General features: G+C 47.1%; 1 protein-coding gene across 1 annotated transcript; it reads left to right on the forward strand.

The window, feature by feature from the left end:
* The first annotated feature begins 1,182 nt into the window (after positions 1-1,182).
* Positions 1,183-25,202, forward strand: LOC119386238 (tyrosine-protein kinase RYK). The gene is made up of 11 exons (XM_049413790.1): positions 1,183-1,307; positions 14,228-14,379; positions 15,656-15,959; positions 17,713-17,887; positions 18,036-18,193; positions 18,797-18,895; positions 20,119-20,212; positions 20,800-20,971; positions 21,686-21,795; positions 22,179-22,475; positions 24,165-25,202. Exons 1-11 carry the CDS (start codon positions 1,196-1,198, stop codon positions 24,274-24,276), a joined length of 1,785 nt encoding a protein of 594 aa, XP_049269747.1. The 5' UTR covers positions 1,183-1,195; the 3' UTR covers positions 24,277-25,202.
* The last annotated feature ends 1,813 nt before the right edge of the window (positions 25,203-27,015 follow it).

A 27,015-nucleotide genomic window follows, 5' to 3' on the forward strand; every position in this document is an offset into this window, starting at 1 on the left:
GAGTTTTTCAATGTATAATTCATTGGTCTAAATCGATGTAGCGTTTTACTTTAGTGTCTGTAAGATTGGTGTCTCCACTGAATAGGGAACTTTAGTGAGGATGCTGCCGTATGAACAAATGGAACACAGCCGTCAATGGGGAACTTAAATTATTTTCTTGCTTGAAACAAAAAGGTCATTATAAAGGTTACCATACAAGAACAACAATTTGCTTCCGATTGAGGTATAAATCTGATTTTCAGTTGGAGCACCTCGTGGTGTAAATTGCGTCCGAACGTGGACGAAAATGGACGAAAGATTTTCTCAAATTGGGGAATTTTCTTGTAAGATTTACAAACTTGAGTGGTCGGAAAATTTTTTAACGCGATATACACCTTCCCTATAAGTAAGTACTTATTACTCAGATGTTACTACTCAGAATGCAAACATGGAACATTTTAGCAAAATTTCTGGAGGCGTATATGGCAGAAATAATGCGGTAACATCATTGAGCTTCAAACACGAAACGAAATTTGGTATTGAAAGGATACTCTGGGAATAAAATTTATCAGATACATCGCTCGGGCGACGTTCTGCGAAATTCGGAAGGCTCCCGCGTGTCAAAAATTTGTTTTCTCTAAAGTATTCTAGCAATTCACTGTTTTCAATGTAATGAATCAGCACGATTTTTTTTTAATACATTTGAGATGCTCGCCAAAATGGCTGGGACATTTGTCGTGGAATGGCCCTCGTGTATTTGGTTACCTTCAGCTGCGTACGCAGCTGAAGTTAACCATATGCCGACTACGGCTGCGTACCCCATACAGCCTAACCGAATCTTTCCAACTTCTGCGCCTTTTATGCATTTCTTAACATGTCTACAGCTTGGATAATTACAGTATGTTCTGCCTCCATCTGCTAGTATTGCAATCCACATTTTCTCGAATTCACGCACGTCGGTTTCCCACCATTCTCCACCCTTGTCGCTTGAGGAAACTTGAAGCGAATGCCGCTCTCTTTCTAGCGTCAGAGTCGTTGCTCCAGCGAGTGAGCGCTTTCCCTCGGCTGCGCTGCCATGTGCGCCCGGGCAGCGACGGGATCGTGGGGAAAGAGGGAGCTCCGTTTGGGGATGTAGGGAGGAGGAGGCGCTGTTCATCGTGGCGCCCCCTGTAGTTCGCGACTTGTGTCGGCGTCGGCGGCGGCGCCTGGTACAGGCATGGCGGCACTGGCCGTGGCGGCTGCTGCCCTGTCTCTGCTCAGCGCCGCTGCTTCGTCGAAGGCCGCGTTCAACCTCTACCTCAAGCAGCACGAATCCCGAAGGCTGTTCGGTGAGTGAGATCCACTCGGCCGGCGACCGCGGCTTCTAATTAATGTTCTCAAACACCTTGATCCAACAGGGCGATAAAGGCTGCGCGAAGGAACACGCTGGATGTGCGCGCGTTCTGTTTCTTCCTTTGCCGCCCCATTTATTTGCCGCTACCTCTAGATCCAGGGCAAGCAGACGAACATTACCTTTTTAACAGCGCTCGCTAAGCAACAGAGAGTGCGCAACGGCCGCGATTGCGCAGGCTTCACAACAATGCGCGGCGCGCATTTTCAGTGATTGTTTCCCGTTAGAGCGCCACCGTGACTTGCGTCTGTGCGTCATCTCCCGAGGTGCCTCTCATGCGTTTAGGCGGGAGCATGTGCTAGCGACTTGAGAAAAAAAATTGTCGCATAATAGGCTCACACGTGTTGAGATTCGAATATAGTATCATCCTTGGAAATTTTGCAACGGCATGTGCTACACGTGGGAGCAGCTACCTGGCAACGCGCTGGTTTCATTGCTATTTGTTATTTTCGTCATATTCACCATTTCACACTCAGTTGCGCCGTCACAAATGTGTCCGGGCTACATTGAGATTTCATTAGTGCGTTATCGCTTCACTCCTCATCCACCCTCACTTCGCGATCACGTCGCCTCCTGACCATTTTGCTTATACATAAACGCTGCACAGTCAATTATATTTCCTGCTGGCGATTCGCACAACAGGCACTGCTCACCACTTCGTGCAAATTGCGTTCTGTGTATTTTTAGCAACCTTTATTGCGAATTGACAGGGCTAAGTTCGAAATTAGCTGCTGCAGCGTTTTGTGGAATTTTTTTGCGAAACAACATCAGGGTCTTGACGTAGTCGTAAAATCAACACTTCAATCTGTAGTCTGCGAGAACGGTTTTCAGTGCCGTTTTTTACTATACAGCAAAATGGTTGTAGCTAACCGAGCTATATAGACACAGGATACGCGCACTGGAGTGATGGTGCTCCTTATTCCTTTCGACGCTCGCTCCTCTACTCGAACGCGATACAGCTTCGATGATGTGCATCTTAACACCATGCTAAGTCATCGCAGAGATTCCACACCGAAAGATAATTGTAACAACTAGTAAAATGTTGTAGGGTAGAGATGGTTTACCAACGTCTCGCACAAACATGCCCTCCGAGCCGCGACTTTCGTTTAATTCGGCCTGAAAGCTTACTTTGCCGCTATACCGGCTTGCTTGCAAGAAAGCGACATTTACAGGCATATCTTTGGATAAGATTGGTTGTTTCACGGAGGTCAAGAATCGGATAACCGTAGTCCCATGGCCACGCAGAATGAAGGCGCACTGTTCGCGGTTAGCGTACAGTGCTTGGAAGATTCCGTAGACTTATCAGTTAGACATGAATTTGTTATATTTCTGGATAATGCCTACCTGTTTCTCGCATCGACTAAAACCACTTTTGTCTGAACTTCTAAAATAATTTCTGTGAGTTTGTTCAGTGACGAAAACAGGCTCATAGGCATCTAATTGTCGAGTGATTTGGGGTCTCTCCCTTTAAAGATTAATATTACGTCGTACGAGGGCATTTCTCTGTGTTTTTGGTACGCTCTAATTCAGAAGTCACAAGCTTTCGAAGTATATGCTTTTTTGTTTTTTCATTACCGACTGGTATTTCATATTATCTCGCCGTTTTTCTCCTGGACACAAATTTCAGAACCCTTCTAGATAGTTCCTCAGCTACACAGGGATTTTTTATATATTCTTTGTAACTGCGTCTAATCGTGGTTACGGGGATGTTTCAGATACTGTAAAGTCCAGCATAAAATTCCTCTGCTAGCCTTATCATATCGTTAAAATTACCAGTGGCGTTTCTCTAGTTACGCTTGTTTGCATGCATACTATTCCTGCCAGTGCCTAACCTCCTAGTTAGTTCCATGTTTCTGTGTTGGCCTGCTTCTCAAGTGCTGCCTACGTTATAATTGCGAATACGTTAATACGTATACATGTAAATTATATGTAAGTACATGCAGATATATACAAATGCGGTGCCATTAGGGGACTTAAAGAGGGGGACGGAAACGGGATTCTATTCAGCCCTCATCGCTGGGTGTTTCAGCGTCACCGAATCGCACAGCGCAATGCAGCGGCCATGGCTCGCTCGGTCCACAAGTTGAATAAGCCGTCATGTACATACACAAAGCGCAGAAGCACCTACATAAATGAAGGACGAAATCACGGACCTCAACGCGCTGTTGAAATAGGATCTGTCAGGATGCCAGCGCGACAGAGAGAAAAAAGAAAGAACGTACAAAAATGGTGAGTGGGAAAAAACGAAAAAAAGAAAGCATGGAAGCAGATTGTGCGCCGCAGGAATGAAAGACTACTGGAATATATCTCTGCCTGGCTAACGCGGGACTTCGGGTGACACCACGCTGTATGGAACTTGTAGCTGACCGTCTGACTCTGCAGTTAGAAAAATAATGAAAACAAGAAAGAGCTCTTCAAGCGCTGGCTCAACCTGCCGGAGATATGCGCCGTCAAACAGCACTCCGGCAGTGAGCAACATTAGCTAAATTAAGCTGGCTTGCAAGCGTGCGCTTCGCTTTGCTCTGGTCGTCCCTCTAGTGGAAGCTCCGCATGCTGCAGTGGCGGGTGAAAGGGAGCTACAGAGGGGAAGAGAAACGAAGACCAATTTTCTTACGTGCAGAGACCCTATTAACGACTCCTCTCTCTCTTTTTTTTTAAGATTTTTCTGCTTGAGGCACGCGAAAGGGGGCTTCAGAACTTCCCATATCGAAAACTACATCAGTAATCACTATGTCAGCTCGATCATTTCTAACGGATTAGAATGTCTGACTGTAGCTCCGGCTTTCGTTGACACAAAATCGATGGCTACCTTCTTACAGTCGTCGCTGCTTTTTGCTATTACTATTCCAATTGGAACAAACACGATCTATTCGCTGAAAGTACATGAATATATTAATTCCTGTAGACTGTAAAGAAAAAAAAATTAAATTGCATGCCCGACCGCAGTGATGAACGAATAGTGAGAGGGAGAGTGATTTACAAAAAAGGCGAAGTCCGCCTGAGATATGCTATGACCTGCTACTTTGCTTTGAGAAGAGTCAAATTTATCAAGAGCGTGTGTATGCAAGCACCAGCACTAGCGGCATTTATGAAGTCGCGCGTCTCAGTAAAAAGTCTCGTAACAAGGCTAGTGCTCTGCGAAAATTCTCGTGCATTTAGATTTACGTACATGTTAAAGGAACCCAGGTGGTAAAAATTATCCGGTATCCCTTCTTTTCGGCAGTTAATATTGGCACGTAGTGTAGCCGTCATAGTTTGAGCGGTAATTAGTGGAATGATTTACGAAAACTACCGTAGGGGCTGATCCACCGTAGATTCTTTTACCTATTCTAGTGTCGTGCTCCAACAGTGTTTAAATTAGCAAGCTTCTGAAGGGTGCGCTGAGTAGCACGCAGCACTTCAATGTGTAATCTAATTACCGTAAGGAAATCACGTAGCTTTTGTGGCTTGTTCGAACAGGCCTCTTGTATATATCGACACGTAAATGATACTCTTCGCATACATGGTATCGTAAGTAACGTGCACTGTCTATAGCGAAAAACTTCAGCACACAGCCCTTAGCTATGCGAGCTTTAAAGACAGTGTGGTTATTGTACTTAAACGATGCGCGCGCAAACCTGCGCAGCTCGCCAGCAGATTGAGATTCTCTATAGGAGGCACTGTAGATCTTAATAGCGTCTGAATGCGAGCCAGTAGGTGCGTATCCATAGTTAAAACAGAGCGATATGAAACGCGGACAAGTACACGGACTAGCGCTGTAAGGTGTCTACTTGTCAACTACACTGTAGATCTTCTTTTTATTTCTTTTGTTTTTTTTTCTAAGCAGAAGCTTTTAGGAAGAAACTTGGGAGATAGCACAGTTCCAGCTTCTCACGCTAGATTATATGAGGAGACGAACATTAATTGCACGAGAAATCGAAACACACATTGAATTTTACGTTTTGGAGACGATGTAGGAGTAAATTACGAGGACGGCGCCAGTTCCAGAATATTCATTCTCGGTCTGTGCGACAAAAGCGTTGGTGTCCCCGTTAAAATTGCCCCGCGCTGCTCAATACGCTTTGATGAAACGCTATAACCGGGGCGACAATGAACAGTGCGTCAAATTTGGTGGCGCTTACTATCTCTAAACTAGTGTCAGTTAAGGGATTCTTTGCTAGTGAACGCGTAACTCGAGAACTCGTCTACTTCAGCTCGTCAGTTAAAGTACTAGCGCTAAAGCGATCAATAAGGGCACAGCAGGGCCTTTCTCTCCTTTCTTTTTTCCCCCGCGACCAACGACAGAGAGAAATCAGAATGGGGACCGACGAATCCGCTCATTATCTGCGGATTAGCGGCTATATACTGCAAGAGGAGCAAACCCTCACCGTGCCAGCCGGCGTCGTGGGACCGGCAGGCATACAGGATGCAGTGTTCGAGCTGGCGTGTGTCGACGAAAGTGAATCACGAAGCTGCATGGAGGTTTATCTCTGAAGGTAGTTTTAAAAGAAAGAAAGAAAGAAAAGCGTGGGCCATGACTCGCGGCCGAGTTTATTTGCATAAAACTGCCACGCGAAAAGAGCCAGCGTGCATGCACGAGCACACGAAAAGAATTAAGAAATAACTACGCAGGTCTAATGCAATGCGCATTTTAAAATTCGCGCTAAGCTAAGCTTTCATGAAGCGGTTAATTAAATGCTATGAAACCGTCTCTCCTCCAGCTGCACCTCGTTCTGCACAATGGCGATTGGATTGCGGAGCCGCCCGATCAGATGAGCAAGACGAAGGAAAAGAAAAAAAAAAACACCACGTGATTCGTGTGATCTCGGCTCTCACTGTCTGCGGTATATTAGCCTATTTTTTGTCACGTCATCTATGGGTTCATCCTAGTTTACTACTAAACTCCTGTGGGACCACGGGTGCTATGCTGGACAATGTCAAATTCCGCTATATTGTCAAATTTCCTCATGGCGACATTTTAGTAGCAGCCCTCTCGGCCATTCAGAGTTGAGCAATGGCGGAATTTGACAATGTCCAGAATAGCACCTCGGGAATATACCATTCTGGGGTGCTATTTTGGACATTGTCAAGTTCCGCCATGTTGTCAGATTCCGCCATTGGTCAACTCTGATTGGTCCAGAGAGCTGCTGCAGCCTCTCTGATTGGCTTAGAATGCCACCATCACAGGATCAAACAATATGGCGGAATTAGACAGTGTCTGGTTTTGTGACCCTGTCTACATAACTTGGCAAGAAGTCAACTGAACAGACGCGCCAGACTTTGAAACAATGCATAGAAATTAAGCTCCGCCTTGACGATGGAACTGTGATGAAGGCGTATATTTATTGCACTAATTTGGAGTATTTACGTACATTTCGTTGTTTGAATGAGTAAATATGCAATGAGAACAGATGTGAGAAAAGGCACAGGAATAGTACAGGTGGGGATATATGTAAACCAATTCGTTATGCGAATGCGCTCTTGAGTGTGAGCTTTACTGCAAGGCACAAGCTTCAGCCACGGTGAATCACACTGAATGGTGACGAAATGAAGTGCGTTCTGGGTCGACGCGTGCTGTACGCACGTAGTGAATTGGTGTTCTAGTGTTCGTATCGGCCGTCGGCGCTCGTCGTTTCGTGCTGCTGTTATAGCGCGAGTGAATCACTTGCGCGCTCAATGAAGTGGCGATCGCCTTTACTGCACCGTTCTGTCGTGCCATAGCGTGCATAACAAGAACAGTCCCACACTGCGTCCTCTTCTATGCGTTGAGACAATGGGATTTCGGATCGCATTGGTGGCATCTGTAAATCTCAACATACGTGCGCCAAAGTATATAATACTCAAAATGTTGCTTAGTATAGTTTAATTGTTTACCGAATGTGCATTTTGATTCCAGCAGTGGAGGGAATGAGCAAATGTAGCTGTCACATACGTCACACGCAATTAGGGGGTGGGGACGGGGGATCTGTCAATGCTTAAAAAGAAAGAAACGGGTATACGCAGACACGTGTAGTGTTTGCGGACCGTAGTAGTGTAGTAGTGTAGTGTTTCCGTGCGACTTACGCAGGAAACATACTATACATATGTACCACAAGAATGCATACGAATCTTCTTTTTTTTTTTCTTTTCGGCAGAGAAGACAATCTTCACAGCAGTCAAATAACTTTTTACTTTCGCGGTTATGCGATAAAATGCCACAACGTCGTGTCGATGTCACGATGTCACGATGTGACACCCTACGCAAATTTGCGCTCGCCTCAGTGCATAGTGCTTGTTCGCAAGGCCTATATGTCTGGGCGAATCTCACGAGTGCAAAGCTATTCATCTCGCTACAACTTCGCCCGCCGAAGATAAATTTAGAGGAGCGTGATATATGGATGTTCGGCAGAGGTATAATATAGCCGACGGAAAACTCTGACACCGCTCTCGATCTGATCTCCGTTTTGCCCATTATCCTGTTTTTTCTTTCTTTTTTTTTTTTTCCTTTCCTGAGCTTCGTCTGAATCCACTTTGTTATAAGCGAACCTCCAGTCCGATGGAAATGTCGTTAGTGTGCTGTTCATCTTTAAAATCCTCGATTCTCGATGAAGAAAATCTCTGTACGTGCACGGCGTCTCTGCTTTTCCTTCGTTGCCTTTTTTGTTTTCCTTTATAAAGATAGAATTGACTGTCAGAGGGAGAACAAATTACGGCGGCTCGCGCTCTATATGGCCGAACTGTAGTTATGACTGCATACCTATTAGCAACCTGTAATTGCGCTCAAGCTTTAAGGGTCTGTCTCCGTTACGAAAATTGCTTTTACACACACACACACACACACACACACACACACACACACACACACACACACACACACACACACACACACACATATATATATATATATATATATATATATATATATATATATATATATATATATATATATATATATATATATAGTAATACTAGATAAAGCTGACTACCTGAGAGAAGGTTACCGGCAACTTGAGGACAAGAACTTCTATGCGGAACTTGATGAGGACCCCACTAAATTATTCCAATCAGAAATAAACCGCGAACTAAACTCGCTCCATAAGAACGGAAAGATCACGGCCGATATGCTCAAAGCAATGCGACCGATTCAACCTGGCCCAGGCCGTTTTTATCTGCTCCCCAAAATCCACAAAGCCAACCACCCCGGCCGTCCTATTGTCTCAAGCAACGGCACGGTGACAGAAAGAATGTCAAGCGCGCTAGACTTTATCATTAAGGACATAGTTCCAACTATCCCCTCTTACATTAAGGACACGAACCACTTTCTCCGCGAAATCACCGGACTCGAGGTTCCTGCGGATAGCATCCTTGTGACAATGGATGTAGTGTCACTTTACACAAACATTCCACAGTCAGATGGCATTGTTGCAACGGTGCAAGCTTTCAAGAACGCTAGTACACACTTATGCTTAGACGAGGACACGCTGTCGACACTTCTGAGGTTGGTACTTAGCCACAATAACTTCGAATTTGATAATAAACATTTTCTCCAGATAAACGGTACAGCAATGGGTACAAAGATGGCTCCTAATTACGCGAATATTTTTATGGCATCTATTGAAGAACCTTTTCTTGCAACCAGAACATTGAAGCCTCTCGTCTACAAAAGGTTCTTAGACGATGTATTCATTATTTGGCACCACGGAGAGGAAAGTCTCCTTTCGTTCATAGATGATTTCAATTCAACTCACCCTTCAATATCTTTTACACACAGTTACTCGAAATCAACCATAAACTTTCTTGATGTCACTGTTAAAATTAATGAGAATCGCATCCATACAAATCTATACAAAAAACCAACGGATCGCCATCAATACCTTCACTTTAAGAGTAGCCATCCACGTCATTGCAAAACAGCCATACCATACTCACAAGCCCATCGATACCGCCGAATTTGTTCGGACGTGTCAGATTTCGAAGGTCATGCCGAGGATCTTAAAACGGCCCTTGTGGCGAAGGACTACCCAGAGAGTATCATCGATGATGCTATAAGCCGGGCGAGGAGTTTAGATAGAAACGAAATTTTGTCGGGCTCGAAACAATGCCACTCAAAAAACCAAACGAACCTTGTCCTCACGTACTCGTCCACACTACCGCACCTCAACAACATTCTCTCTAAACATTTCAACATTATACAGCAGAGTACGCGCCTGTCCTCAGTTTTCACGGAGCCGCCGCGAGTGGTCTACCGGCGCGGAAGGAATATAAAGGACATCCTAGTAAGAGCTAAGACGACCCGAGTCTGAAAACAGGGAATCGGGTTGCAGGCCATGTGGAAAACAGCGCTGCCAGGTCTGCAAACATATGACCACAACCTGTGTTGCCAAGGCTTCGTCCTCTGACTTCACATTCAAAATTAAGGGACCTCTAAATTGTGACAGTCAGAATGTTGTATATATGCTACATTGCGATGTCTGTGGCCAGCAGTATATAGGCCAGACTGGGACGGCGTTTAGACTACGTCTGAATAACCACAGAGCTCACGCGCGTACTCTGCCAGATCTCCCTTTCTCTAAACATCTGAGTTTGCCAGAACACTCATTCGACAAAATACGCGTCACCCTCCTGCAGTCAGGCTTCCGCAGCACTCGTGAACGGGAACAACGAGAGTCCTATTTCATCCACAAATTTGAAACAGTGACACACGGCATAAATGAAAACATGGGGAACCTCTCGTTTCTTCGGTCATGCAAAAGTTAGTAGACGGGAAAAGGAATCCTGACAGTTGTAACTCGTCATGTATGCTAAAATGGTATCGAACAAGTATCTGGGGGAGCGGACCAACCGGAAACCTTTGCATATTATGTACTTTTGTGCAATTTTGTTGACATGTGCTTTTGTATGTTTTATTTTTTTCCGACTTTTCAGTATTCAATGTATACCTTTCCCACATCTTACCTTTGCCTTTTTATTATTATATTTTTCAACGTTTTATTCGTTTTTATTCTCATTTTCTTCCTTTCTTTCTATATTTTAACCAGCTTGCTTAACTTATTAATTCATTTTTTAAATGGGATAGGCTGACCCGCACTACATTTTTCAACCACAGGCGCCTCGGAGAGCCGCGCTAACAGGGCAGGATTCTTGTACTCACGCCGCCACTTCGACACAGACACGAGGATTAACGTGTAGTTCACAAGGGGCCTCGTGCGCATGCACAATCTGTGCCCCCACACACACGCAACGGGTAAGCGTCAAAAGAACACCGCCCCCCCCCCCCTTCTTTTTTTTTTTTTTTTTTTTTTTTTTTTTTTTTTTCCTCCCTCTTTAAGTGACCGCAAAGGCGCGGGATCGGGCTTACTCTGCCACGGATGCACCCCTCGCAGGAAGTAATTGCTGCCACGCAAGCAAAGCAACAATGCTCCCGACGACCTTCAAAGGCGCGCCGCGGAAGCCGCGCTCTGCGTTTTGTTGCGCTTCTGCCATCTCAATTTTTTTTTTTTTTTTTTTTTTTTTTTTTTTTTTCCTTCCTCCTCCCATTCTACGGCATCTGCTCTACTCCGCCGAAACGGCGCTTGTTTCCCGTTTCCCCATTCTCTTCTTTGCTTGCTCTAGCGAATGAGCGGAGAGGAACTGTTTGAAACACTATACGTCACCGCTGACAACTTGACCGTTTTATTATTTCCTCTCTTTCCTTCCTTCAACTAAGAGTGCCCACGACGATTTTGGATGTTCGTATAGCGCTGTATTTGCTCATAAGCCCTGACGAAGACCGGTCCTCCGGTCGAAACCGTTGGCAAATAAAATTAAGACAACCGCTTAGTTGTGTCTCTTCTCTTCCCAAGTACGTTTGGCCCATTGGAAAAGCTTCTTCAAATATATATATATATATATATATATATATATATATATATATATATATATATATATATATATATATATATATATAGATTGATAGATAGATAGAGAGAGAGAGAGAGAGAGAGGGGGCATATATACAGACAGATAGAGGGAAGAGTAGGAGAGTACCGCGCTCTCTCGTACTCTTTGCGCTCTATATTTGAACTGTCCGCTGGGAGCGTCGTGCCTTCGCGCTAATCTAGCGAGAATGTCGCAACGCAATCAACCCGTCCTCGTTACAAAGAGAGGTAGGCGGTGCAGAGGGAGCGAGTGTTAGATGAAATGGGACGACCTGCTCCATTAATCATCCTCCGCCGTTGGCTTCGTTACAGCGTGTAATCGCTTCGCTATACTCATTCGGCCGGAAGGAAGTGCGCCCTCGTAGAGTCGTCGTCGCAGCAGGAAATAGCAGCGGGGCAAAACAAAAGCGGGGGCCTTGCGCTTGAAAATTTCAAAGCGGGTCAGCCTCGCGGGCGTCGTTGCCCGCGGCGACGGCTCATCGATCCGCGTCGCGTACGTACAGCGGCGTGCTGCCTGCCTGCCGACCTGTGGAGTTCGCTCGGATACAGCTGTATACGGGCGCGTATATACGACGAATTCGCTTCGGATTCGGTAATCCCTCGCGGCACGGCGCAGATCATGCCTCTCGTGGCGCAGGATTCCCATCTTGTCTCACAAAAACGATTCCGAGAGTTCTCAATTCCCGGAACCCCTTAAAAAAAAAAAAAGTAGCACTGCGGCGCTGTTTCGCGCGTGCCAGTGCCGAGAAGTGTGGGCTTCTGATTCATGTCTTTACGACGAAGCAGCGTCTTGGCGGACGGGTCCGGTGACGTGTCTAGGTTTTGCCATGCGGGAGTCCTGATGCACGTTAAAGACGTTAAAGACGTCAACTGTCTTTTAGGTCCCACAACTCTCCGAAGAGAGTATCATGATTTGCAAAGAGAGTTCACGTTTCTCTTTAAAGAGAGTCATGATATGTGGCTCGTCAAGACCCACAAAAAAGTGTCAGAGGACTCTTCTTTTTTTATTCTGAGAAGTGTATAACAGAGGGAAACTACAGAATGAAGAGGAAGGACGTTCTTTCATGGCATTTGTGGGCTCTTTGCTGCATGCACTGCAATAATACACTATCTAGCAAGTTCATCGCAGCATTGCCTACAGATCTTTCTTTCTTTCTTTCTTTCTTTCTTTCTTTCTTTCTTTCTTTCTTTCTTTCTTTCTTTCTTTCTTTCTTTCTTTCTTTCTTTCTTTCTTTCTTTCTTTCTTTCTTTCTTTCTTTCTTTCTTTCTTTCTTTCTTTCTTTCTTTCTTTCTTTCAGAACCGTTCAATGCGTTCGAGATGCTTTATGCGCAACACTGTTATTAGCTCTTTTTGCTTAAAACAAGAACACTCAAGCTGCAACCTGCGGTTTACTACACGAAGAAAGTGACGGGTTGGTCAGCGCTTACTCCTACAGGCTAGTTTGTCGTGAAATACAATAAATTTACTCGTTTACTTCTGTGAAAACATGCCGTTCATGCTGTACGGCATCATTTATAATCAGCAGCACGAATAAGAAACTGAAAAAGAAAAACTGAAGAGAGAGAGAGAGGGGGGTTTATTATGACAGAAAAGCTGGGAGGTCGGCCTGTATCAATTTCCTGACGTGCACCTCAGCGTTAGGAAAGGGGAAGGGGTGAAAAAGAGAGGAGAGAAAAGGTGCTGATATGATGGAGGAGGAAGGTGGTGATGAAGCAACACCTTTAATGTCCAAAAACTATTTACAGTCTCTTGTCTAGTTCCGCTTCGCGCAAGAACTTGTTCAGAGCTTCAGAATATATTGGGCTGATGACGAAGGCGGAGGTCCCAACAGAACTTTTTCCGATACTTGTTGCTTGACCGATTTCAACAAGAAGGTGGCCATCGGTTTTCTTTGCATGGTATATCGCGGCCAGACGCTCAGTGAGGTGTTCAGTAGTCTCAGGAGTGCCGCATACCTCGCAGTTCGGAGTGTCTGCGCGGCCGATAAGGTGTAGGCAACGACGAGTGAGTGGTAATCGGTGCAGTAAGCTTGTACTGTAGCCTTTTCATGGCTGGCGGTATTTTCAACGTGCATGTCTGGGTCGAGTTCGTGAATACGGCGGTGACGATGACTTCGTAAAGAACTAATATGCTGATGTAGTCTCTTCAATTAGACCTACGTACAGCTGAAGAAAAACTAAGAGTGGGTAACTTGAGGAGCGTAGCCAGAAATTTTTTTTCGAAGTGAGGGGGGGGGGTAGGGGGGGATAGGATAAGTTCAGTTATAATTTATGTACGTTCGTGCGTGCGTTTGTATGTGTGCAAAGCACACATGCAAAACCGAAAAAATTCGGGGGCAGGTTTGAACCCCCCTCCCCGGCTACGCCATTGGTACTTACCACGTTGTTGAGAAGGACAAAGGAGTGACAGGAACCACATGGTGCCAAGTTTGCCGTACCACTTCGTCTGTTATCGTCTACAACGTGCATTCTAAGAATAAAAAAAGTCATTTGACTCTTTTTTTGTGACTTCTGGCTTGTCAAGTACTCTATGACTCTCTTTAAAGAGACACGTGAACTCTCTTTGGTGATACTCTCTTCGGAGAGTCACAAGAGAGTTAACCACAAGGGAGTTAACGTGTATCTTTAAAGGGATTCATATACGTGGCAAGCCAGAACTCGTAAAAAAGAGTCAAAGGACTTTTTCTTTTTTCTTAGAGTGTGCGACGTCTAATGCTCCATAAGTGGATGTCGATATCCACCTCAAGAATTCACTGAACCGTGTTGTCGTAAAGACATGTTGTAAAGACAAGAACCATGTTGTTGTTGTAAAGAACCCCAGGTGGTCGAAATTTCCGGAGCTCTCCACTATACGGCGTCCCTCATAATCATGTCGTGGTTTTGGGACGTTTAGACACCAACAGTTATTGCTATTTATTAGTTCATTCTGGACGTAAGACCCCAACAATTATTATCATTATTATTTATTACTTCACGAATGCAGGTCTGGATGTGGAGCTGTACTACGTTAAGGAAGGCCGCCGCAACGAATACGCGCTGGGCTTCGTGGTCCCCGTGCCAGCCAACGTGTCCGAGCTGGAATTCGTCTGGCAAGCGCTCGGGCCACTGCCGCTCGCCTATGCACTGGACGTGCAGGTATGTTGCACGCACTCGGCACACGTATGGCGTCAGAGGTGCGTAGGGCTTGCGTCACGCGCATACAGTCTACGATGCAACTTGTGGCGCTTCGATTCTGCCTTTTGTCGGCGAATGAAAGTATAGAGTAAGAAAATCTTCTCAGTATATTCTTGCGCAAGACCATGCAGGATAATCTTGTATTCATCGAAATAAAACATTTTGTCGGCCACATTTTTTGCACATAAGGAATAAACCTTGTGTACTTAGCGCTTGTGTTTGCCTATTCTTCTGTGCAGTCTTGGTTTCCTATGTGCGCTTCCGTATCCTACCCTGTACCGCTTTAGTATCGTTGAAGTTGTAAAATTGCTCAGGTTTACTTTCGAACAAAATGGTATTGCAGTAGCCGACCGAGAACTTTTTTCTTTCACAGTATCTTGTCCGCTCAACTTTCACTCTGCGCAGGATACGAGACCAGCATATGGGCGCGCACCTCAGATTTTCCAGTAAATTTCAGGAACGTGCACTGATTATAAGTTTGCAGGCGTGTTCACTTGGGCTGCTTGCTGCAGCTTGTCAAACAGCAAAATATTGAGCGAAGAAAAGAACCCCAGGTCAGAGCTCTGGGTTCTTTTCTTCGTCCAGTCTTCGCGCTGTTCAATATTCTGCTGTTTTGCATACTGAATTAAACGCGTGAAGGCCGCAGGCAGGACTGCGCACAAAAATGGCGGTCGAAGAAAGCACGTACAATAAATGGCGCAGACTTGAATCTGTAGTCTAGGAAGTCAAACATGCGTGCATGTGCAGTCGCAAGTGATAGGCTAGAGGTCACAACGTCACCAAAGTTTTAAAAAATAAAACCTTTTGTGGACAGGTTCTGCTACTGCATTAGAAATCACAGTGCCAAGCATTCCCTTGGCGTATTGCAAACTGGTGGCGTAGCCAGAAATTTTTTGCAAAGAGGGAAATGGGAGTCCGCACTTCCTTTATGTGCGTTCGTGTGTGTATATATGTGTAGTATACACATACAAAATGTAAAATTATCGGGGGGATTTGGGGGGGCGGGGGGGGGGGCAATTCAAACTCGCAAACCCACTACCCTGGCTACGCCACTGATTGCCAAGAATGCTAATGTTGGTATCCTGACACGTCCGGTGCCGATTCACGGCGTATCTTATAAAAATGATTGTAGCCCATGCTCTTTTCGAAATTGTCAGACCAAGAATCATCCCTTCAGACTCGGCATAACGTGCCAGCGAGCATCGGGATGTGCGCATTTGCATCGACCATTCTGCAGGTGAACGAAGGCCGCGGCCACCGCGCCTTGGGTGCGCCATCCCTGGACGTCTCACCTCGGGGCACACTTCCGCCGGCGCCCCGCAGCTTCCGCGTGCGGCTTCCCTGCACGGGCCTCGCGAGTGCCGAGGTTCCCGTGCGCATTGTGCTCAACGTGTCCGTGGTTGCGCCGCCGGACGCTCAGCTCTTCCACCCCGACGGCCGGCTGTTACAAGCGGCCGGATACGACCTGCCACCGGCCTACTATGGCACCCGACCGGCGAACACTTCCGTATCGCTGCCGCGGAACAAGATTTGCGCCAGAGGTACGTTATCTCCGTGCACAGACAACCGGTGCCTTTGGCGCATCGTGCGAGCTGCCATTTTGGCAGTCGACCACGTCCGCGCTATCAGGATCCGCATTGCCACATGATAGTTGACGAGCAGTGAGACAGCTTCGGACCCAAGCCACAAGTACATAGATAATTAGCTTTCCGTTTTATCGGCTACGCGTGTTACCTTGCCATAAAAGGGGGATTGATCGAGGGATTGTTTTCTTTATTACACACACTTTAGCGAGAGCTAACGAAGGTATATTATGTCCCCTATACCTTCCCTAGCTTTATTGTCTTGGTTTCATTGAAGTTGCCATAAAAAGAAATTCATACCCCTTCCTCCTTGAGAAGTCAGTATTTCCCAACATCCCTGTAGTATTTCCTCACTTTCTGCATTTGCCGTGGAGAGAGAGAAGAGAGTGAGAGATACAAACATGCTCAATCCTTTCCTCAAATGGCTTGAATGCAGTAGTGGAAATGTGAAACTTTTACTTGTAGTTCTAAAACCTGTGGCCTGAAAAGAGTAAAGTATAGTAATTTGCCTTAAATAAAAAAAAGGAAAGAAGGGTAGAAGGCTTTTCTAGGATCGCCATCTTCAGCCATCATGTCCCCAAGGCGATATTCGGTAAGTCCTTCCGGAATTTCTTACCATTTACCTCCGAGTATACTTGGCTTTTTCGTGGGATGACTTGCCTTCTTCAAGGCTGCAACTGCCTTGAAGGAGACAAGTCCGCTTGTCGAAACGTTGGCTTCAGCGACACCCCATGTTCAGGAATTTACCATTTCTTCAAGCTTCCATCGTCCCCTGAACTGCCTTTTTTGGCTCTCTCGTGTCTCACATTGGTACCCGTGTTCATCTCTGTAAGGCCTTTACTTCAACGATACATGAACATGAAGAATCAAATCCACCTGCCGCTTCCACTCCATTTGCCTCCATTGCTCTTCGAACGGGCATTTTCCTCCTGCACCTTCAAATGACGACGAACGTGACACAACTTTCAGGACATATTAACCACCGATGCTTTGAGCTCATAGATTACTATCGGAAGGCAAATGATTGGCGGAGGAAATCTCGGGTGTCGTGCTGCGTGCAACTCCATATATGAATATTGTTATCTGGAGGCACAGGGGATAGTTCTCTCGTTAGTCTCCTGGCGATTGCGGCAGCTCTAAGGGACAGTAAAGTGAAACAATTAATCAGTTTAGACTGCTAAATTATATTCTGAAAACTGTAGTGTTTTTATAATTTCGCCACCATAGGTTTATTAATAGATGAGAAAATCGATGTCGAAAGTTTCGCTCTTAAATTTCCTGCCGAAATCTCCGATAGTGACGTCACGGACTTTTGCGATTTTGGTCACACTGGATCAACGAATTTCCCTGAAACTTGCTATATTAAGTGTCTCGATCCCTAAGAAGACAGTGAACTTCAATTTTACCGATTAGGAACTACGTGGGCCATAGTAGACGCCATCAAGGTCTGTGACGTCACGGCGACTGGTACGAGAACTTCGACATGGCGTCGCCACCCGCATTTGCTTTTTTGTGCGTTTTCTCGCCAACCAAACGTCTTCTCGCAGCAAGACGCGTGGTGTTTTTGGTATCGTGAAAGAGTAATTACTAATGCAAGAAAAATCGTTTTTCTCTTCAGTGTCCCTTTCAAATGTAATCGCTTTTTTGTGGTTAATACATGGCGATCACGATTGGTCGTTTGATAGAATTGTTTAACGCACCCTGTTCGCAGATGCGCAGTCTCCGGAGGAGGTGCCCGGCTTCGTGCCCTCGCCGGTGGCTTCGTCAACCTCCTCGTCCTCTCGATCGCTGGTCGTGGTGGCCGGCTGCTCGTGTGCCGTGCTGGCTGCCCTCGCTCTTGCGGCCGCCGTCGCCTGGCTTGTGCGCGCGCGCAAAGCCTCACCCAGGTGAGTCCAAGGAATCGTTTCCGCTTTATTATTATTTTTTTTGTATGAATACATTCTCCAGTGTTCAAAGTGCTAAGCTCCTGCATCTGAACGAGATCCATTTCGGTCTGGTTTTACGAACAGCGGCGGTGCTTTCTCTTCCGTGTAGGGATGCCCCAGTCGAGGAGCCCGCGTGGCAGACATGGTCGTCACCCGATGGCCGGCCGCTCTCGTGCGGATCTCCTTGGATGCTGGGCGCGCACCGGGATGAGCTCGGCCCACGCAGAGATCTCTCACCTCTTGCCGTGCGACCGCACTCCGGTTCCGGTCAGTGGAGATGCCTCGATAGGACCGAGCGCTCATGATCTCACCTTGAAAATTGTCGAGGAATAGCAGCACACACAGGCGCGCATACGTATTCATTAATAAGAATACTTGCTTCAGGCCCGCTGACACGATTTATGTCCGCTTACACTTTTGTAGTGATCGACTCACGAGCGTACTATTACACTGCACTAAGCGTGACACCCACCCCCTCTGTTGACTGAATATATAACTCTGGAAATCTAGAGTACAGCTCACGATCTCAAGCTTGCATGGTGCCTTTTGTGGCTGCGTCTGCATTCACATAAAGCCTTCTCTATAAGGCTTTTGCAGAAAGACATATAACCTTTTGTCGAGCCTTTGAATGCTTTTTTGTTTGCAACCTCGGCCCACAGGAGAGCGGGAAAAAGATCGTGCGGCTGGACATTTCACAACAAGTAATATCCAATCGTGTTTTTGCGGGGAGTGCTATAACGTTGGGGCCTGCGGTCAACCAAACTCAAACTTTCTCGCGTCTCTGCACCTGTCCGTTCTGAGTGTGACGAAGCGAGTGACGTTTCCTGTGAATTTGAGTCACTGAGAGATTTGCCCTCTGGATGAACACAGGTGGTGATCCGGACACAGTTCATTCAGACTTCTCCCAGAGGCTGGCGGAGATCCACGTGGACAGGAGAAAAGTAACGTTCCTTGAAAAGCTTCACCAGGGTGAGTTCCCTTCCTGCAAGAAGCCTTACGTATGGACGTTTCAGCATATCATGATAATACATTGGGAACGGGCTGTTACGTACACATCTTTTGGTGATAGTTATAGTGGTCGCGGGAAATGGGTGGTGTCTTAGTGGCGATGGTAAGCGAGTGCGTTTTCCTTCTGTAAGTTGGCTTGCTGCCGTATGACAGCTTATCGACTTGTTCAATATGCAATCCTGATATTGCAAGCCTTTTTAACGTCGCATAATTAAGGAATCCACGTACACATGCAGCGTGCCTGTGTTAAGGTATCGCGAGCGCTGAAATTTGCTGTTGCAGCTCTACGTTTTTTTGTGATTCTTTTGCTGCGCTATACTGAAACACCAGGACAAAACGAGAAGACAGGACACACATGTGCGCAAGCTTGCAACTGTTTATGGCTAACAACGCACGTCATACATACACACACCTGAAAGGGTGAGAGCATAATAAAAGAATAACGATGTCATACCAAGCCCCCGTCTAATCTTTACTGAACTACGTTTTTGTTACTCATAACGGATACCCGCGCGAGCCCGCGTTATGTTCGTGTTCGATATATGCTTTCAGAAGCTCTTCACCACAAGCAAAAAGGTTGAAGGGGCGCCGATTATATACCCTTGCTGCACATCGTTGAGAAGAGCTCGAAGATGTAGCCATGAGGTTTAGTTCTTACAGCCTAGTGCGCTTTATACCCGAGATATTTCACTCGGCTGATGATAATGTGGTTGGCAAACGGCGATACTGCAATGGCCAGGTAACCATGAAGAAAAATCTCGACCCGCATCATTTTGCCGTCCCCTTTTTATAAAAAAAATCTCATATGGCGCATATCCAGTAATCTCGTATGATCGTACGAGAACACATATGATTCATATGCGTTCATACGAGATTACTGGATATGTGTCAGTATGAGATTTTTCGATTCACCCCCCCCCCCTCTCTTTTTTTATGTGGCGGTGAAATTACGCGATTCCCCGATTTCATCAACAGATTGTGAGCTCCACTCTTGATAAACTACTGCATGCATTGCAAAGTCGGCTTTGAATCGCAGAGAAGCCCATTCTCCTCTCTCAGGTGTCGATAAATTTTCGGTGTCTGTCAAATCTAAGGAGGGTAGTAGCATAGTAGGCTGAAGGTTCAGCAATCTCTTGGGATGACGAAGTAGTGAAAGGCACTAGTCTCTCTCTCTCATCGTGCAGGCACATTCGGCCAAATCTTCCACGGCCTCTTGGTAGAAGACTGGGCCGAAGTGGGCGCCGAGCAAAATGTGCTCATCAAGACCGTCACCGGTGAGTGAAGGGGCAATCACAGAAGTATAGGAGGAGGTCAAGGAAATAGATTATTACATATTGCGAACACACAACAAAACAACCAAAAGGGGAGACGGGGACATTGTTCCTGTTATAGACGCATATGTATGCTGCGAAAAGCTGAATACGATTTTGTTAGCAGATTCCGCTAAACGCACGTTTGTCGTCAAGCAAATTTACGACGCATATTTCGCACTTGTCTCGAGCGTCGACCGTGGAGTGTCACCTAAATTTAGCGATACGTGTACATTTAGGGATGTTAACACTAAATTGCCTTACCCCAGCTCCATCACTCTTTGTCTGCTTCGTCGTTCGGTGTTCTTTTAGTCTGCTTCAATATTTGCGATAGGTAGAGTGCAGTACAATTGAACGACAGTAATAATAAGAGAATCGGTAATGTACTTTCTACCCTAAGTCGTGCTAAATCGATGACAAATTCACACGGACACGCTATCCGTAATTTATACGACTGAATAACTTTAGCACGAAACACTATGGGACGAACTAATACAACTCCCATCCTTCACTGGCGCTGCAACGCATTTGCACCACGTGTCTACCGCAGGCGAGGCAGTCCGCGGCGCAGGCGGCACTGGCGGTGCGCGAAGGCCTGTCACTGCTTGGCATGAACCACGCCAACGTGCTGTCTGTTGTGGGGGCCGCATGCGACGGCCAACCGCTGCTGCTCTACCCGTACATGAATGCTGGCAACCTCAAGCGATTCCTCAACCAGGCCGACCAGGTACGAGGAAATCTGATTTCTTGTACCTTGTATGGCTGTTGTGCGAATATGCACGGCCGTTTGCCGTACGAGAACTAATCTATATATGCTGCCATGGTGTTGCTTGGGAGAGCTGTCGTTAAATACGAACATGACGCAATGCTAAAGGCCCGAACACACGTACGCGTTGCAGCGCGTCAACGCGCGACTTTTTGACGCGGCGCCGCGCCCTCTCCCTATGGAGAGGGAGGGCGCGCAGCTTCGCGTAGCCGCGCGTCCTCTCTCCCCATAGGGAGAGGGCGCGGCGCCGCGTCAAAAAGTCACGCGTTGACGCGCTGCAACGCGTACGTGTGTTCGGGCCTTAACTGACAGAGCAGAAAAAAACTTAATCAGACGCCCACAGTTTCATGTGTGTTCATGGGGATAGCTCGATCGCTGCCACGACATAATTATGCTCAGCGCCGAAAACGTAACACGAACGGGCAAAGCGAACAACTTCCACAGAGATTTGTGTGTCCCCTCCCTTCTTCTGCCTGTTCGTCCCCTCTTTTCCGCGCTACATAAGGGATTCTTCAAATGTACAGTACCTCATAAGCTTCTGATAATTTTGCAAAGATGCTTCGATTGTTACAAACTATTGCGTCACCCGATTATAATGGCTGTTCTTGTACTGTCATTGTTGACAGGGCAAGCGGGCTTCTCTTTAGTGTGCTAATCGATGTGTGACTTATGCAGGTGCTGGTCACACAGGACTTGGTGGACATGGCTATCCAGGTGGCTGAAGGGTTGCAATACTTGCACAAGCGGGCCTTCGTGCATCGAGACGTGGGAACTCGGAACTGCGTGTACGTCTCGAAAATAGCATGCACCAACTGGCGAACAACGCGCATCATATGCACGCAAGAGTGATAATTAGAGACTTGTGTAGCATTTAAGCTTTGTTTCTTCCGTGGTGACAAAAACAAAAAGAAAAGTTGCGAGTCAGCACTCCTTCTCTTGTGTGTGTCCGCCTTGCGCGCGGTCTTTCAGCCAGTTTCGATTACCGGCCGCGGCGGCTGCATTCGGATGAGGATGAAGTCAGCGGTCTATTATAGGCCTAATCGAGAGACGCACGCGTTTCTCACTGATACACCTGCTTCCCCCCTTTCCTTTGTTTCATTCAATCTCTTCACCTCCTCCTCCCCCTCTTTCAGTCACTCTTTAACCTATTAAACATTCGCCGCCGCAGTGTAGATGATCGGCTTCACGTGAAGCTGACCGACAACGCCCTGTCGCGGGACCTCTTTCCGGACGACTACCACTGCCTAGGCGACGGGGAGAACAGGCCCATCAAGTGGCTCGCACCCGAAAGCCTCCAGCGGGCCATCTTCACGCCTTCCTCGGACATCTGGATGTTCGGCGTGGCGCTGTGGGAGCTCATGACGCTGGCGCAGCAGCCGTACGCCGAGCTCGACCCGTTCGAGGTGGCCGAGCAGTTGGAGCGCGGCTACCGGCTCGCGCAACCCGTCAACTGCCCCGACCCCCTGTGAGTCGTGTCCCGTTCGGGTATAAATGGACTGCGAAAGGACGTAAGAGTGGGCGAGTTGGCTCAGGTTCGTAGTTTAAAGCAGCGCAAAAGACGGAAGCAAAGGACAGAGAAGGACAAGGCGCTGAGCTGTTAGCTCAGCGCCTTGTCCTGTGGTCTTCTTTGTCTTGTACATCCGTCTTTTGCGCCGCTTTAAATTATGAACATTGGGTAGGCACGAGCGCTCGTTCAGATCTTACACAATAGTGATAATCAGACACGCGAAAACATTTTTATCACGTTTATAGGAGGCAGCCGTGCTGGTTTTTAAATGCCTAAAGCATGGGCATTGTTCGAGACAGACACCTGGAAAAAAACCGCGGCGAATGCTGCCAAACGCGCCCACGCCTCTATTCAATGTGCCACTCAGCGCATTGACCGCACCAGCCACGCTACTCACAGCGTCCTCTTAATCATAAAACAAAGCACTCTCAGTCTATTCTTTCTGAAGCACGGGCGATGCAGCCGGTGGAAGAGCTTCGTCTACAGCTGCTTCTAAACGAGCTGCCCGAGGATCACTACACTCGACCGTTTTAGGGGCGAAGCTCCTTAAGGCGGCACCCGTTCGTCCCTCGTAGTCATCGTCGTCGTAGTAGTAGCAGTAGTAGTAGTCGTAGTCCGTAACAAGTCTTACGCTTTGACCTCCAAGGTGGTGCCGGTGGGAGATTTTTCCTGTGCGTTGTTGAACAATAAAAAATTCGCAGCGTGCGCGTTAACTAAAAGCCGAATTCTTCTGTCTCTCATTCCCCATTAGCAGCCATTGGCATGTTCCAGTAGGAAACGTTAGTAGAAGTAGAAGTGTAAGTGTTAGCTAAAAGCCGACTTCTTCTGTCTCTCATTCCCATTAGCAGCCATTGTTTACCTCCAAGGTAGTGCCTGGTGAGATTTCTCCTGTGCGTGATTAAACAATAAAAATTTTGTTCAAAACGCCGTTGATTGATGAAATAAACCAACGAAAGACGGCAGATGTTTTGTAAAAGCAAAACGAAAGAACGCCAGATGTTTCTAAAGCAAAACGAAAAGACGCCAGCTGCTTAACGAAAGACGCCAGATTTTTCTAAAGCAATGGTTTTCTAAACAATGAAAATTCACAGCGTACATGTAAAATTAAAGTGAGCTGCAAGTCGTCATAACTCATCGAACCTTTAGTATAAACGCGCCCGATCTCACGTCGGTGATGATGTACTGGGCAGAATTCACGGAAGATTCACGGTTTACCGATGAACCTCCGCAGCTTCGCCCACTCATCATCATTCACTCCGTGGATATGCTGTGATTTTTTTTTATCGCTCTCTCCTGTAAAGGGTACTCCACAAAACTTTGCAAAGCTATGAGGTGAAGCACGCACAACACGTGACTGCACTTGATTGCACAATTTTGGTATCTGTTCTCTCTTCTTTTATTATAAAAGCAATTATTTGAACCAAGGCGTGCGTTTGCGCTGTCGGTGCCCTGCTGTCAAGTTATCGGCTGCGCATGCGCGGCCCACTCGCTCATGGTTGCAAAGTCTTTATGGATGCGAAACATGCGCAATGCGAATTCAGTTGCAAAAACAAGAAAACTGCGCAACGCAACTTTGTCTAGACATGGTCTCTCGTGCGAAATGTGTGCTTCATGAGATGCGAAGCTTTCTAACGGCCGCTATTGCAGGTACCTGGTGATGGACACTTGCTGGCGCGCGGACCCGGAGCAAAGGCCCTCTTCGGCAGTCCTGCTGCGCCTGCTGGCGGATCTGTATGCGGCCCTGAACCGATTCATCTAGGCCGTTCCAGCCGTCCAGACAATCAGACTCGCCCTCCATTGTCACACTGCGTCGTGTGGTTTGCGCTAACGGCTGGCTGCACCTATGCCGTTACAGCGCTCTCGCACCCCGGTCTACCAGAGCGAGTGCTACCGCTTCGCGTGCTAACAGGCCGTATCGCCGCGACGTCTGTCGATCAAGGGACCACGTCATCCGCGCGTCAGACTCGATCAGTAAGCGGCCGTCACTCAAAAACCGCTCTGCTTGGAAAAGATTTGCAAACCTGGCTCCATTCAATGTCGAACCCGTCTGTATCGCGACGCGTGAGCCAAGAAGACGGCTCGTTGTATTACTTTTGCTACGAACGCCGTGGAATCGTGCAATGCACTTAGGTCCCGCGCTGTGCCTTGACCGCCCTCGAGCTTAATTAATCCCGGTTAGTGTTGTCGCGGGACTGGGCGGCAAGCCATGGTGTACCGGGACACTTGCATTACCTCCGTGACAACGTGCTCGATTTTTAAAATGACCTCATCCGAGGTGTGTAAAGGGTTTCCGAAGTGATTGCTAGAAAGCACTGGTGCCGCGATGATAGCGCTCACAAGAACAAAGAGTAGCACTGTCCCTCTATTGCGTTTTCGTGCGGTCACTCCTGAGGTGCTTCATGTCTGCTGCTTCATGATGACTAGCCGGCTGTGCGCGTGACCTAGCTAGATCAGAAGCCAGTCATAAAGTGCTCCTCGATTGATGGTGCATGTTTGCGGTCAAAGCGCCCACATTGTCGGACGTGACACCAGAGGATAGATATTGAAATACGATATGCGTGCAAGTGTCGAGTGAAAATGGATCTGTCGTTTTTCTGTGAAAACGAAGGCACGAAGCGCGTGTACAATAAAAATGTTTTACTTCGTGCTCCAGCTGCGCGTTCCTGTCGTATTCACGCCTCTCACACAATCGTTTCGGGACACCTTTCGAGGAAAGCATCTCGTATGGAACACCTATAATTCCTGTATATCGGTGCTAGGTCGGCTGTTGATGTGTCGTGTAAATGCCCGCGACATTGTTACTGGTGGACTTGAAGATGTATATCGCAGCACATGAAAGTTGATGCTATATGCGTGCACAAGACTCGCGCTTTAATGTCGTGGCAACAAAAAGAACAGCTCGATTCGTAGTATGACCGCACATTATCGTATTGCCGACAGAGGCAGCCGCTTGTGATATCTCCACGGAGCAGGTGACCGCTGGAATAAAGGGCAGGAGCGACAGCCTTGACACAACTGGTGCCGTGAGACGGTAACGTGCCAGCTTTGCGACAGTCGAGCCGAAGAGTGTAAGCCGTCAGGTGACACCAGCATGCAGTGGCGTAGCCAGGGGGTGGCACAGCGGGCCCATGCCCCCCTCTCCCGAATTTTTTTACATGCGAAGCAACTTTTGCTCGGGGCTATGTCCGGCGGTGGCGTCCGCGCTCCACTGCGCATGCGCGTCCCCTCCCCTCTCTCTCATCTCCTACGCCCCCCCCCCCCTTTCTCTCGCGAGCCTCATTCTCTCCTGCGACGAGTAGGCAGCAGCGATGCCTCCGGCGTCTTGACGTGGCACGAGCGGCCGATGGCCGCCTCTGCTTCTGTGGTTCTAGACGCGGGGCGCTCGTGTTCTCCTTCCCTCGCTGAAGAATCCCACGACGACACCAATGGCATGGACTGCAGAGAGGCAGACGCATATGCAGGGTGTCGGAACGAAATGTTTTTCGTTTCGGTTTTAGTTTCGTTCTGACGCAAAGAGTTCCGTCCCGTTTCTGTTCCGGAACGAAAAAAAAAAAATGTTCCGGAACGGTACGTAACGGGTTTTTTATGCAAAAATTTGAAGTTAAGGTAATCATAAAAAACATTGGATTTTTGATGTAGTTACTTGCCCTCCTCTTAAGAAAGTGGGTAACGGTAAAACACGTCCTTCAGAGGAGCGGAAGTAACTGTACCACGAATTCCTACCAACTAGCACAAACCAGTATTAATTTAAAAGTCATAGTATTTATTTTCTCAAAAGGTAAATACAAATTTTCTTAGTGGGCTAAATGCTTTGTGTCAAGGGAGTGAGCACGATCTCAGAAGCAGCACATCATTGAGTGTACTCTCTGATGTGCGAGACCGCTGTTCCAATAAAAAGATCGCCAGGCCTGCGTGGAACACGCAGCACAGTCACAGCGAAAGCTGGAAGAGCGGACTTTCTAAAGCCCGTTGTAGAGTCTCTTGGGGCAACTAATACAAGTACACATGCAAGGTACCCACTAAGCCATAAATCATCGAAATTTTTGTGAAGTAGCGAAGTTCCCACTATGTCATTTTTCGTCATCCTTCGGAGAATCGTGGTACCCGCTACACATCTGTAAGGCATTATGTGAACTTTGTGCTGTGGCTGATGATGATGATGATGATGATGCTTATGGTTGAGCACTTTGCAGTGGCTGGGAAGCAGTGTTGCGGCATGGGCGCCTCCATTCCATTCCAATGTCATTCCGGGAAATTAGAACTTGCCGCAGTTCCATTCCTTTCAATTCCTCGGAATGAAAAGACTTAGCCCATTCCCACTCCTGGAATGGCCTAGCAGTTCAATTCCATTCCTGTAATTCCTCAACGTAGGAAAATTACCTTGATAGTTTTATCGAGTTAAGAATGAACGCCCCAAAAAGCTGATGTCATCAGATGCATTAAGAACTGCAAAAGTACGCAAAACACGTTACCAAGGCCGAGGGACAATAGCTTGGTG

The sequence above is a fragment of the Rhipicephalus sanguineus genome, chromosome 3 (assembly GCF_013339695.2).
Source record: "Rhipicephalus sanguineus isolate Rsan-2018 chromosome 3, BIME_Rsan_1.4, whole genome shotgun sequence".
Classification (NCBI taxonomy): Eukaryota; Metazoa; Arthropoda; class Arachnida; order Ixodida; family Ixodidae; genus Rhipicephalus; species Rhipicephalus sanguineus.

Coding starts and splice junctions, on each gene's coding strand:
- LOC119386238 (XM_049413790.1), top strand. CDS start 1,196: ATGGCGGCACTGGCCGTGGCGGCTGCTGCCCTGTCTCTGCTCAGCGCC. Junction 14,380..15,655: donor CCTATGCACTGGACGTGCAG/GTATGTTGCACG, acceptor ACCATTCTGCAG/GTGAACGAAGGCCGCGGCCA. Junction 21,796..22,178: donor GTGGGAACTCGGAACTGCGT/GTACGTCTCGAA, acceptor TCGCCGCCGCAG/TGTAGATGATCGGCTTCACG.